General features: G+C 43.7%; 1 protein-coding gene across 50 annotated transcripts in view; it reads left to right on the top strand.

The window, feature by feature from the left end:
- Positions 1–675: 675 nt before the first annotated feature.
- wu:fc21g02 (uncharacterized) overlaps positions 676–14501 on the top strand; it is a 94127-nt gene continuing 80301 nt past the window's right edge. The window contains exons 1-17 of one of the 50 annotated variants that reach the window (XR_007940838.1): positions 687–1747; positions 4137–4281; positions 4336–4479; positions 4660–4713; positions 4777–4812; positions 4858–4902; positions 5074–5154; positions 5209–5280; positions 5425–5523; positions 5569–5640; positions 5703–5720; positions 5766–6152; positions 6198–6818; positions 6859–9926; positions 10033–10087; positions 10299–10380; positions 12342–12463. Coding sequence is in view for 2 of the 50 variants with exons in the window: in XM_051945477.1 (XP_051801437.1) it covers positions 12598–12700 (103 nt within the window). In the remaining 48 variants the exon portion in view is untranslated. The other 49 variants (XR_007940835.1, XR_007940833.1, XR_007940850.1 and 46 more) reach the window with 49 other exon arrangements.

Here is a 14501-nt window from a genome sequence, read left to right as displayed (position 1 = left end):
ACCGAGAACAGGTCCAGATGAAGAGTTTTCACACAGAAACACACCAAAAGACAGAGAGATCAGGCTTTGCTTCAGTTTATTCCTCCTTCATTAGGAGGTAACGACTAACTGCTCTGGAACTGCTAACTGAAGGCTGTTTGAGGTGGAAACCAGAATAATGCTCCCTGTGAGACGCCACCAGGAGCTGCATCACATCACTGTAGATGGACAGGTAGAGAGCAGGAGGAGGTTCTACTACAGGGAGCGGTTCTTGGAGAACAGATGGATCGAGTTTCCAGAGATCTGGACGGATCTGAGCACCAACTGATGGAAGAGTCTGAACCACCTTCAGAACAGTTCACCGCATGGAATAAAATGTTCAGATCAGATTTATCCTTTTCTGGGAGGTTGTTCCAGACAGAGAAGGTCTTTCATCCATATCCCCAAGACCAGGGGTGTCCACCATGAGGCCCGTGGTCCAAAAGTGGTCCTCCAGAGGGTCCAATCCGGCCCTCAAAGTGTAAAAATTACAGAGAAGACATTAACTGCAGATTGTAAATTAGTAAAACTATAAATTTAAAATCATTTCTAGACCATGACAAGTTGTTTGGATCATAAAGTAAAATACTGGATTGTTCTTTGTTCTTTTGTCGCTTTGTGTCTCATTTTTGTAATTTTTTTTGTGTTTGTTGTTATTTTGTCTTTTTGTCTGACTTTCGTCTCATGTTTTTGTAGTTTTTATTTCATTTTTGTTGTTTGTACATTTTTTGTTGGTTTGTAATTTTATTATCTCTTTTTTGTATTGTTTTGTGTCGTCAATGTTTTTGTCATTTTGTGTCTTGTTTTTGTTGTATTTTAGTCTGACTTTTGTCTCATGTTTTGTGTTTCCTTTTCGTCTCGCTTGTAACTTTTTTCCTATTTCTGTCATTTTGTGTTTAGCTTTATTTTTTTGCATGCCATTTTGTGTTTTGTGTCTAGTTTTTTGTCGTTTGTCCATTTTTTTTGTCGCTTTGTAACTTGTCTGATATTTTGTCTCTTCTTTTTGCTTTATTTCATGTTGCTGGTCTCATTTTTTGTCATTTTCTTTCTGGTTTTTGTCATTTTGTGTTTCCTTTTGTCTCGATTGTGTTTTTTGTCTTGTTTTTGTCATTCTGTGTTTAGCTTTATTCATTGTTTTGTGTGCTGTTCTTGTCATTTTGTTTTTTGTCTCAGTTTTGTCCTTTGTCCATTTTTTTGTCGCTTTATAACTTGCCTAACTTTTGTCTGTTTTTTGGCTTTATTTCGTGTCTTTGGTCTCATTTTTTCGTTGTTTTGTGTCTCATTTTCATAACATTTTGTCTTGTTTTTGTTATGTTTTTTTTGTCCTTTTTTAATCTGATTGTGTTGTTTTGATCATATAGTAAATCTGGTCCACTGGAGATCAAACTGGGCTGAATCTGGACTGAACTAAGATGAGTTGGACTCTCCTGCTATTAATAATAATATAATAAATAGCTTTATTGGGCAGAATTTTTCGCTTCTGCCTCAAATAAACGAACACGCTCCAGAATAAAGAAGTGACAGGAATAAAAGTTCTCTAAGGGTTACATTTCGTGTTGTCGGTGTGTTTGGCTTCTTGCAGACTGTGATAAAATATTTCCCAGGGTGCCATGAAGGCAGCACTCGGTGGTCTCTCCGCCCAGCTCCGGTCCGGTCTGGTCTGGTGGTGGTTTTACTGGGTGCAGCTCCAGACAGACACAGGTCCAAACACCCTCTACCTGCAGGGAAGGTGAGTAATCCTGGAGATACCCCAGCCAGGGGACGGTGGGGCAATAAAGCGGGAGGGTGGGGTTAATCAGGAGGCTGCATTAGATCATGTCACATTGTGTTCTAACGGAGGTCTGCTGGGCTCCATCAGACCTTCAGTGGAGGCAAAACATGTTCAGAACCCTCCATGTTCCTGGAGAACTGTTCAGATAAACGCTGGCTCTGTTAGGGTGAGGTTCAGAGATTATCCTCTGATTGATCCGCTGCTGGAGCTCCTCTTCCTCTCCTCTCCAGCAGCACCTCCTGAACTTTCGGGACTGTTTCCTGAATGCTCGCGCTAACGTGCGCGGACACGTCCTCCTTTGTTCCTGCATGCGGCGCGCGCCCGACGGCTTTCTTCAGGTCGACAAAACCGTGCGCGCGCCGCCACACCTGTCTGATCAGCTGTTCAGACCTGTCAGATAGAACCCTGGGCCCGGTGGAAACAAGGCAGCAGAGTGGTTCCTCCTACGGGGGGGCCCACCGGACCCACCGGACCCACCGGACCCACCCAGCCCGGGCCCGACAGGCTTTCAGGTGCCGCCGAAAATAATCAACAGTGGGGCTGTGACGAGAAAAAGACTCGGTGGTGGTACGCCCTCTTTCACCAGTATGCCCATAGATATGAAGAGCCTAGAGAGATATATATAAATAAACAATAAATTAATATTCATAAATAAATTAATAACATTTGCAATTAAATCTTTTGTTCTCAGAACATTTTCTACATATCTAAGTATTTACATTTATATATCTAATGGCTGAACTGAAAAGAGTCCCTGGCCTCTGGACCTAAATAATAAGATAACTAAAATTGCAGGCTACATTTGTAGGAAGCTAGCCTAGCCGTGCTAGACCCAGCTCTTAAGACACAAGAATCTGGGAACGCTTGACAGGGAGGGAGGCGGGCTAAAAGGTTGTCTTTCAAATCACTCTGCAGCCATTGGGTAGGTATACAACCAATCAGCACAACAAATAGGCTGACGTAGTTCCTAGAACGCCGGATTAGCTTCCCAACCAGCGGAGCAAACTGGTATATTAAGGATTTGCCATATCCCGTCGGCTTAGGTCCAAATACGTCTTTCTTCTCAATGAAACACTTCAGTGCCGTCCTTTGTTTATCTTTCAAGATGAATTTTAGCTTCAAATCTTTAAGGGCTGTGGCCAAAGCCGAGTCGAAAGATAACTGTTTATTGTGCGCCGGTTGTTTCTGTCAGAATCGTCACGCCTCTGTCTTCACTTCATTACGCCCGCCTTCGAGAGGGGCCTTCTGACTCTACACTTCATGGTGATTGGTCCGGCCAGTTTTAGGAGGATCCAGCCTCGAGCCTTATGGAGGGTAACTAGACCCACCCTGGCAGAGAATTAAATTCGTTGCCGGTTGTCTAGCGCGGCTAGGCTAATAGGAAGCCTTTTTCAGTGTTCTTTTTTTCAGATCAAATATTCTCTATCAATAGCACGTTTTGACGTTGACAATAAAGTAGACCGCACGAACATCGGTTGAGAAATGAGCGGATTCTGATTTATTTTCAATGAACATGCATTGCTTTGAATGGGAACTTTGGCCGCCACGCAGGCACGTCGCTTAGCCGTCTGCTGCAGCGCGCTGGACTATCTACTCTTCATATCTATGGCTATGGCCAATAGCAGCCAATAGCAAGTAGGTGTGCTTGATTTATTGCCATAGGACATTTTCCACAACTAGTCAATAAACGCCAACAAGCGCCGCTTGCGCCGGGACGGGGCGAGCAGTAAATTACACCTGAAACTACTCACGTTCTTGTGATTGGCTGAAACACTTTCAACAGGATTTACAGCGGTTATCATCGACAGATGCATATTTTAAATAAAAACGGAGAGAAGCACTACAAAACAGTCAAGATGTTTTTTTTGTCAAAGTAATAATGTGAGGAAAATAACCTCTTTGATCAAAGGAAAAGACAGGGACACTGAAGAAGGGTTACCACAGAAAATCAGAAACTAACTACTACTATAACTACTTCAGGCCTCTGTGGAAAATCTTTTAGGTGATGTGTTTTCATGTTTAGTTCCATTCTGAGTGTTTGCTCGTGACCTCATGTCTGTTCATGCCTGTATTCTGGATGTTTATCAATGTTTCAATTAAAGCAAAAAGTTTACCGTATTTTCAAGTGTTATTAATTCCTACCTATTCCATTGGCCTACAGTAAAATATTAATTTGTTTTTATTTGTTCAATTGGTACTATTCACCCATTGAGCATGTTTGGGATGCTCTGGATCGGCGTATACGACAGCGTGTACCAGTTCCCGCCAATAAAAATATGGACTAATGGGACCAGCAGAACTCTGCAGTAGAACTCTAAGGTCATGTATGAAATTTGTGTGTCTGCAGATGATGTGGAGCGCTGTGATCCTGCTGGCTGCTGCTCTGAGTGTGGGTGAGTCTCTAACATCTCATTTCTCCTCCACTCCTCCACTAACAGGTCTGACAGGTGGAACAGATCTAACAGAACTAACAGGTGGAACAGATCTAACAGGTGGAATAGGTCTAACAGGACTAACAGGTCTAACAGGTGGAACAGATCTAACAGAACTAACAGGTGGAACAGATCTAACAGGTGGAATAGGTCTAACAGGTGGAACAGGACTAACAGGACTAACAGGTGGAACAGGACTAACAGGTGGAATAGGTCTAACAGGTCTAACAGGTGGAACAGGACTAACAGGACTAACAGGTGGAACAGGACTAACAGGTGGAACAGGACTAACAGGTGGAATAGGTCTAACAGGTGGAACAGGAATAACAGGTGGAACAGGACTAACAGGTGGAACAGGTCTAACAGGTGGAACAGGACTAACAGGTGGAATAGGTCTAACAGGTGGAACAGGAATAACAGGTGGAACAGGACTAACAGGTGGAACAGGTCTAACAGGTCTAACAGGTGGAACAGGTCTAACAGGACTAACAGGTGGAACAGGTCTAACACGTGGAACAGGTCTAACAGGACTAACAGGTGGAATAGGTCTAACAGGTCTAACAGGTGGAACAGGTCTAACACGTGGAACAGGTCTAACAGGTCTAACAGGACTAACAGGCGGAACAGGTGGAACAGGTCTAACACGTGGAACAGGTCTAACAGGTCTAACAGGTCTAACAGGTGGAACAGGTAGAACAGGTGGAACAGGTCTAACAGGACTAACAGGTGGAACAGATCTAACAGGTGGAATAGGTCTAACAGGACTAACAGGTGGAATAGGTCTAACAGGTCTAACAGGTCTAACAGGTGGAACAGGTCTAACACGTGGAACAGGTCTAACAGGTCTAACAGGACTAACAGGCGGAACAGGTGGAACAGGTCTAACACGTGGAACAGGTCTAACAGGTCTAACAGGTGGAACAGGTCTAACAGGTGGAACAGGACTGACAGGACTAACAGGTGGAACAGGTCTAACAGGTGGAACAGGTCTAACAGGTGGAACAGGTCTAACAGGTCTAACAGGTGGAACAGGTCTAACAGGTGGAACAGGTCTAACAGGTGGAACAGGTCTAACAGGTGGAACAGGACTAACAGGACTAACAGGTGGAACAGGTCTAACAGGTGGAACAGGTCTAACAGGTCTAACAGGTGGAACAGGTGTAACAGGTGGAACAGGTCTAACAGGTGGAATAGGTCTAACAGGTCTAACAGGTGGAACAGGTCTAACAGGTGGAACAGGTGGAACAGGTCTAACAGGTCTAACAGGTGGAACAGGTGGAACAGGACTAACAGGTGGAACAGGTCTAACAGGTGGAACAGGTCTAACAGATCTAACAGGTGGAACAGGACTAACAGGTCTAACAGGTGGAACAGGACTAACAGGTGGAACAGGTCTAACAGGTGGAACAGGTCTAACAGGTGGAACAGGGGAACAGGTCTAACAGGTGGAACAGATCTAACAGGACTAACAGGTCTAACAGGACTAACAGGTGGAACAGGTCTAACAGGACTAACAGGTGGAACAGGTGGAACAGGTCTAACAGGTCTAACAGGTGGAACAGGTGGAACAGGTCTAACAGGTGGAACAGGTCTAACAGGTGGAACAGGTGGAACAGGTCTAACAGGTCTAACAGGTGGAACAGGTGGAACAGGACTAACAGGTGGAACAGGTCTAACAGGTGGAACAGGACTAACAGGTATAACAGGTGGAACAGGTCTAACAGGTGGAACAGGTCTAACAGATCTAACAGGTCTAACAGGACTAACAGGTGGAACAGGACTAACAGGTCTAACAGGTGGAACAGATCTAACAGGACTAACAGGTCTAACAGGACTAACAGGTGGAACAGGTCTAACAGGTGGAACAGGTCTAACAGGTATAACAGGTGGAACAGGTCTAACAGGTGGAACAGGTCTAACAGATCTAACAGGTGGAACAGGTCTAACAGGTATAACAGGTGGAACAGGTCTAACAGGTCTAACAGGTGGAACAGGTCTAACAGGTATAACAGGTGGAACAGGTCTAACAGGTGGAACAGGTCTAACAGATCTAACAGGTGGAACAGATCTAACAGGTGTAACAGGACTAACAGGTGTAACAGCATTTAGTAGAATATATTGGACAACAACACATCTGCAGAAAAGGTAGAAAATAGCAGACAAGCATAAAATATTAAAGTTCTGCATTTATTTCTATGGTTGTCCCTGACATGTTCCAGCTTAATCAAGGTGAAGACTAGCAGATAGAAAACATAAAAACCACTCAGGAAGGTAGAAGGTAGGTTTCAGCAGCAGTAGGTTTCAGCTATAGCATCCTCTGCAGGCGTCAGACAAACATGGAGGCTCAGTTTCAAACTTTCACTGTCGTGGGTCTCACATCAGACAATGATGACATCCACTGCAGAGAGGAGATCCAGCTCCTTATCTAGCAATGGTCAGACAACAACCTTGTTCTGGACACCAGCAAGACAAACAAGGTCATGGTGGACTACAGGAGGTCATGGTGGACTACAGGAGGTCATGGTGGACTACAGGAGGTCATGGTGGACTGCAGGAGGTCATGGTGGACTACAGGAGGTCATGGCGAACTACAGAAGGTCATGGCGAACTACAGAAGGTCATGGTGTACTACAGGAGGTCATGGTGAACTACAGGAGGTCATGGTGAACTACAGGAGGTCATGGTGGATTACAGGAGGTCATGGTGGATTACAGGAGGTCATGGTGGATTACAGGAGGTCATAGTGGACTACAGGAGTTCATGGTGAATTGCAGGAGGTCATGGTGGACTACAGGAGGTCATGGTGAACTACAGGCTCCTGGATTCATTCAAGGGGAAGAAGTGGAGCATGTTGACATCAGGTTCCTGTTACCTGTCCTGGTCCCTGAAGACAGCTCGCCTGGTAAAGAAGAATCAACAAAGACTCTTCTTTCTCTCCAGAGCCACAGTAGAAACCAGCAGCTGCTCAGCTCAGGACAGGAAGGACTTAGCAGCCCAGGAGATTGTGGGAAGTCCTCTTCTAGCCCTGGGCTCAAACACCAGGATTCAGAGGAAGGCTTCATTGTCCTGCTGTATCCGTGGGCGGACGTCTGCTCAGAGACCTCCTGATAAACTTTCTCCATCCAGCTCACTCTGGATTCTTTGGTCCACCACCAAAGACAGAAAAGTCTCTTCATTCGTCCACAGGTCTGGTGTGTCATCACTCCCTGTCCAATCAGAGGCCTGCACTCTGTAGACGTCACATTATCGGCTCCAATCAGCTCTCTGGGAACCCCGACCCAGTTGGAACTAAAACAGTAGCTGGTACCAGGAACTGTGTCCTGATGGAAAACCTCACAAACCCAGTAGAGTCCAGTAGATGCTGGTGGAAAAGCACCATAAGACAGAACCAGCAGCAGCTCTGCTAAGAGGAATCAGCATTAATACTCCTCTACTTTACACTGGGACCAATTCAGATACCTGCGACTTTATTACCATCATTAAACCTGTAAAACTGTTAAACATTCACAGTGAAGATTGTTGCTGCTTAACGCAGCGACAGAGATTTCATGGTTCTATCATCTGATGAATTAATACAGAGGTGTCAAACTCATTCTAGTCCAGGTTCCACATTCAGCCCAGTGTGATCTCCAGTGGACCAGTTTTGCTTTATGATCAAAACGACAGAAGTCAGACAAAAAAACAACAAAACAAGATAAAATTTTGCAAAAATGAGACACAAAATGACTAAAAAATGAGACAAATGACATGAAATAAAGCAAAAAAAGACAAAAAATTAAAGAAGTTACAAAGCAATAAAAAATGGAAAAATGACAAAAATGAGACAAAAAACACAAGCGAGACAAAAAGGAAACACAAAACAACAAAATCGAGAAACAAAACAACAAAAACATGAGACAAACGACAAAAGTCAGGCAAAAAACAACAAAAACAGGACAAAATATTACAAAAATCAGACACAAACTGACAAAAAATTTGACAAATGACACGAAACAAAAAAAAAGGCAAAAATTTCCACAAAAATGTTACAAAGTGACAAAAAAATGGACAAACGACAAAAACGAGACAAAACAACACAAAACAACAAAAATGGCACACAAAACAATGAATAAAGCAAAACACACAATGACAAAAATAAGACAAAAACCACATGTGAGACAAAAAGGAAACACAAAATGACAAAAATGAGAAACAAAATGACGAAAACAAGAGACAAAAGTCAGACAAAAGAAGACAAAAATCAACAAAATCAAGACAAAATATTACAAAAATGAGACACAAAAGAACAATGAACAATCTAATATTTTACTTTCTGATCCAAACAATTTGTCATGGTCTAGAAATGATTTTAAATTTATAGTTTTACTAATTTACAATCTGCAGTTAATGTCTTCTCTGTAATTTTTACACTTTGAGGACCGGATTGGACCCTCTGGAGGACCACTTTTGGACCACGGGCCTCATGGTGGACACCCCTGGATTAATATGTTGGCTGGAGTTAATTCTCATCATCTGGAGTTAGACAGATCTGACTACGACTCCATGAAACAAGTCAGCAAACAGCTCAGAGTTGGTTTACAGCAGCTATCACTGAAAGGTTTTGAACAATAAGATGGTTCATGATCAGGACTCTCTCTGATTGTCGTCCATCATGGAGACAAACGCTGCTGCTTCCTTTGGTCCACCACAGTGCCGTTGAAGGAGATATAACAGACCTAAACGTTAATATGAGCTGAGGCTAGCTTTGCTGCCGTCACCTTTCTGACTGAATGAATAAACGGCAGAAGGATCCATACGAGCGTCTCGAAATAGACAGCATCAGTAGCTTCATTAATTAATTATACATCTTCCTCGGCTAACTTTAAATCATGCTTTCCTTCACCTGAGACCTCATAGAACAGTTTATCAGCTGCATTGAGATCATTTAACTCATCATCGAATGTCAGCTGGATGTTACTTTACTGGAAAAGTCTCGTCCGTTTGTTGAAGTTAAAATATGTTTGTCAGATCAGGTTTTTATCAGGAAGATTTATCCATTTCAGAGCAGGATATTTGTAGCAGTGACATCTACAATGGTGGGGAAATGGTGAAATATTCATGGTCTTTACAAGTCTATGTAACTTCTGTTTACATCTGCGTGTCAGTTTTGCTCCTTATTAAATCAATAAAACCACAAGTTTTACTGGAGTGAGATTTTGAAAACAAAAGGACAGACACAGATGAAGGTAGAGAAGCATTCAGTCAGTCTACTGAAAGTCTTTATTGGTGATAGGATTGTATGTTCAGTTATCCTCAAATGATGATCTGACAGATGATATTGTTGTGACTTCCACCTGTACTTCTGCCTTCGTAAAAACTCTAAATTCTCTTCTATCAGACAGGCTGGTTAATCCGTTATGTGTTGTTTCTGACCCTTTGAGCTACAGTCAGTTTTCAGCAGGACTGTCTCATCGGTCATAGATGTTTTTGTGTAATAATTTGTAATACAAACTTTAAAGACAAACTGATGAGTGCGAAAAGGTTTTTGTCATTTCCTTCTATTCTGCCTTCCTCCCAGAGTCCTACGCCGTCCATGACCTCCACGAGCGTTTGGCCCACGGTCGCCAGCTGAAGATCTATCTGCCCAAGAACGTGGAGAAACTGGTGTTCACTCCAGCAGACGAACCGGGCCGGACCACAGTGTACTGGGACAGAGGAAGAGTCAGGTCAGACCCACTCAGGTTCACTCCACATCCAGACTGCTGACACAAACATCTGGAGGGAAATGTCTCCAGAGGTGGTTCAGGTCCTCTATCTTCATGTCCTCTACAGGACCAAAGGACAGGTGTCCGGCTCAGGCAACGACCGTCGCTGGTACATCGACAAGGTAGCCAAAGTCTTTTATGTTTGGTAAAAAAACATGAAAATAAAAAGATTTCCTTGATTATTGTAGTCCTGCTGCATGCAAGTTCAGTTTAACGTGAAACTAATGCACTTTTGTCCAATCACTGAAGTTCTCCTTCTGCTGTTGGCAGTAAAATACCTGCTCATAGTTTATGAGTGGTTCTAGATCTTCAGTGTCTGTATGTTGTTGTCAGGTGACTTATGAGGACCAGGGGACGTACAGCCGGAGAGACTTTTGGGATAAAGAAATTTCTACTGTCAAAGTGGCCGTGACACGTGAGTTGGATCAGGTTTATGTTTGGGTGAGGTTAGTCTTCCTTAGAGAGTCCATAGGATGAAGGAAAGACTTCAAGGATGTAGGTTTGGTGTTCCCTCAAACCAGCGACAGATGGAATAGTTCTGTTGGAGGGTTTGCATGCAGGGGACAAGAACTGGGACAAATGGATAATCTAATGAAAAAACTGGGGTCTGTCTTACTGCATAATTGAAACCCTTGGCAAAATTGAAAATCTGAATCTGCGTGGAGTTTATTGTTGCTGTTTCCTTCAGCAGATAAAACACTAGTACACAGATAGCGGAAGTAGTAGAATGGCTGCGAAAATAATTGGTAGCTTAAAACCACATCAGACAAGGGTGACAAAGTCAAAGTACGGAAGCCTCTCTAAAGTCACGTAGCATCAGTAAATGCTGGTGTGGTTCCTATGAGAGACCGCCATCATCTACGGTCAGCAGCAGCTCTGTAATTCCACTTCCTGTCATCTCTTTGATGTCGTCAAACAACTCGCTGCAGGTCTACCTCTCCTTCTGTTTCCGTTAACCGTCCCTTCAATGATTGTTTTCTCCCGGCAGTGATGTCTGCTAACATGACCAAAGTAGCTCAGTTTCCTTGTGATGATGTTAGCCTGCAGTGTTTCTTCAACTCCTAGCTTCTTGAGTACAGATGTGTTTGTTCTCTTGTCTGTCTGTGGTATCCTCAGTAGCACCACGTTTCAATAGAATCCAGTCTAATTTCATCTGCTGATGTCATAGTCCAAGCTTCAGAGTCAAATGATGGCACTGCAAAGGCTGCTGATCTCAGTAGTCTGACCTGAGGGATGAAGGAAACTGACTTTTCCAGAGCTTGGCCATGTTCTGAACAGTTCTTTGGGCCGTTGCTCGTCTTATTTTGATCTCTAGGGTGCGGTTCCCTTTTGCGTTGACGACCAAAACCCAGGAAGTCAAAGCTAGTTACCTCTTCTATTCCATCACCATCCAGAGCCAAGTTTCAGTCTGCATCACCGTGGCTATCGTCAACAACCATGAGTTTGGTCTTTATCGTGTCAAACAGCAGTCCCCTTTCTTCGTTTGTGGTTTTCTCTCAGCAGGTCCATCTGTTCATTTGCTCCTATTCCAGACCAGGGTGGTATCGTCAGCTACTCACGGAAACCTGTAAGGGATTATACTGTTAGAGATATAACCACTGTCGCCCCTCCTGCTGTCAGTGCCAGTAGTTTTACCAAAATGACTGTAATTCTGGATCAGCAAAGCAGGACAAGATGTAAGAGCGACTAAATGAAGTAACTATACTGTTACTTACTTTCCTCTTGTGGTCTAGCTGATGGCTCACCCTGCTTAAAGGGAAAATCAGGTTACACTATTCATATCGCTTTTTAATTTCCAAAACTGACAACGATGAAACAACATCTCATCTTTGTGGAGTTACCTGCCTCTGGGTTACCAATCAGAAGGTCCAGGGTTGAAGCCCCATCACTGCCAAGCTGCCAATGATGAGTCCTAAGAAAGGCACTTTCCCAGTAGGAAGAGCTAGAGCTGGAAAGAGGAGGAAACAGTAGTGTGAGATGAGACTAAGTATAAGACGGTACCATGCACTACCAGCTAGCATTTGTAAGCCATTCGTGATTGTTAATTCCAAAACAGACTTAAATTGTGGGTTAACTGAAGCCAGAACTGAGTGAGACCAGACATACGAGCTTCTTCACCTTGTTTAGAAAAGTTCAAATCAATTCTGGTCACCTCTGATTGGTCACAGACTTACTCAGGTCTCTGATTGGCTGAAACTGTGGAATACTAGACCACTGTCAGGTTTAACATTTAGTAATTGAGGCCAAAAATGTCCATAAGGCATATATCCATAATTAATGTAGTTGCAAAAGAATTTTTCTGAGTTCATAAAGGAAAGACGATCAGATAAAACTCACCACGTCTCAGTCTATTCCTTCTTCTGTCATCTATTCCAGCCAGACATAACTATGTGAAGTGTGTAGCAGGAAAGAGTCTCTACATCTCCCTGGAGGGCATCGACCTGGCCGACGCTCTGCTCTCCTTCTCTTCTGGGGAGGCTAACGTTACTCTGGTGAGGTGGACTGATGGGAGGTTAGACTGTTTGAGGTGCAGGATAGAGGGTCACATTTAGTTTGTTTCCTGCAGGTCCGTGATGGAGCTCCGGTGTCCCAGGACCTTCCGGATTACTGGGACCGGGTTCAGACTCACTCCATGAAGATTGAGATCAAGCATGTGAACTACAGCGATGAGGGGCGCTACACTCTGAGGGACCGCCGGGACAGGATGGTGTCCATCACCAGGATGGACCTCACAGGTAGGTCCCCAAAACTCCTCTACAGGAGATCTTCCACTTACGTCACAGCTCCGTTCCTACGGTGTGACGTAAGTCGATAATCACCGTAAGTCGGAACACTGGTGAAAATGTAAACAAAGCCGTTCTGTGCATCACGATATCGATCAATTTACATGTTTGTACAACTACAGTGATGACAAACAGTCATTAGCTCACACTGGAACACAACTCGGTAGGAAAATACTGGTGAAAATGTAAACCGTAAGTCTGACTTATGCTGGGAGCCATAATGAAGGTAGAATGTAGCGTAATCCCCTGTAAACGAAGCCGTCCTATAGCGCCACGTGACGACTGCACATACTGTATTCATCCGCTCCACTCACCAACTAGTTCCACTTCACCGACATAACGAGGAAACGCCGTAAGTTGAGGACGTTGTAAACCGAGGACCTCCTGTATGTTCTTTTTCATTGCGTGGATCTAAATGTGTTTCCACACAGCGGTCTCTAGCCCGTCTTACCTGTGTGTCTGCAGTCAGATTACGAAGCACAGAAATTGTTCAAATGCAGAATCCTGATGCTGTCTAAAGCTGTAAATGTGATTTTACTGTTTGCACTCTGAACGGTCTTCCAGCTAACGGCAGGCTTTAGAGGTCCCATATCTACTGAGGAATGGTGTGTGTCTGTCTAAGGGAAAAGCTGACAGTTCTTTGAGATCCCAGGAGCAACCGCTACCTGAATAAAGGTGTTAAGCAGACAACAAAGATCTAAAGAGAAACCATAGAAGCTAACCACATTGTTGTGATCGAGTCAAAGAATGATTTTCACCAGCTGATAACTATTCTAAAGTGATGATTTTTCCATAGAATAAAATGATTAAATGTTGCAATAAAATGAGTTGTATGATCATAGGAGGATGTGATGATTAAAAGAAATTATTATAAGTAAAAAGCATGCTGTATGAGAAGAAGTAACTGATTTTAAACTGCACACTTACAAAAAGCAGAACTAAAGGATTAGTCAGTGCTCGGAGTTCCTGTCCTGTGAGGAGAGCATGGAGGATGTCTGAACATTCTCCATGCGCCTTGAATGCCTTCACAAGGCCCTGACAGTGTGTAATCACTAAGTTTCTATTGAACGTGTGTTTGTGAGATTAATGTGAGCCCTTGGAGTTGAGAAACTGAGCGTACAGATAATGAGAGTGTATTAGAGGATGAAAGTATAAAGGTGAGAGACAGAGACACTGAATTCAGAGTTTCCCCTGGAGCTGCCAAGGAGTTGTCCCTGGACTTGGACTTCATCTGCAGAGTTCTTTGAGGACATCGTTGGAAGCAAAGTTGTTCTGACTTTGTTCAAAAGAAGAAGACCACACTCTGCTGAAAGGAGAGCCCCGATCGGTCTGCGATTCTACTGAGAGGAGAAAAGAGGAATCCACCACAGCCCAGAAGGCAGCAACAAGGAGCTGCTCTCATCCTAACAGCCACTAGAGGCTGAGGACACCTGAGGACATCGTTCCAGCTTCTGCTTCTGAGGACAACCGCACGACCAAGACTGGCTTTAGGGGCTTCTCTGCTCCCCCTGCTGAGGAAAGGACACTTTCTGGACCAAAAGCGACTTTATATGGAGTTTCCAGATCCTCTGAGGTGTTCCACCAGACACAGGCAGGTTAAGGCCGAGCTGTCCGTCCGCTCTCACCTCTAAGTTATACAATTAAAGAAAATATTCTTAGAAACACTCAGTTCAAAGATTTTTACTTATAGAATTAGTATTGTTCATCATAATTGTTGAGCTGTTGCTGTGGCCCTGCTAATACTATTCAATAA

The sequence above is a fragment of the Acanthochromis polyacanthus genome, chromosome 3 (assembly GCF_021347895.1).
Source record: "Acanthochromis polyacanthus isolate Apoly-LR-REF ecotype Palm Island chromosome 3, KAUST_Apoly_ChrSc, whole genome shotgun sequence".
NCBI classification, from domain to species: domain Eukaryota; kingdom Metazoa; phylum Chordata; class Actinopteri; family Pomacentridae; genus Acanthochromis; species Acanthochromis polyacanthus.
The sequence above is the reverse complement of the archived record's forward strand: the minus strand, read 5'-3'. Positions and strand labels throughout refer to the sequence as shown.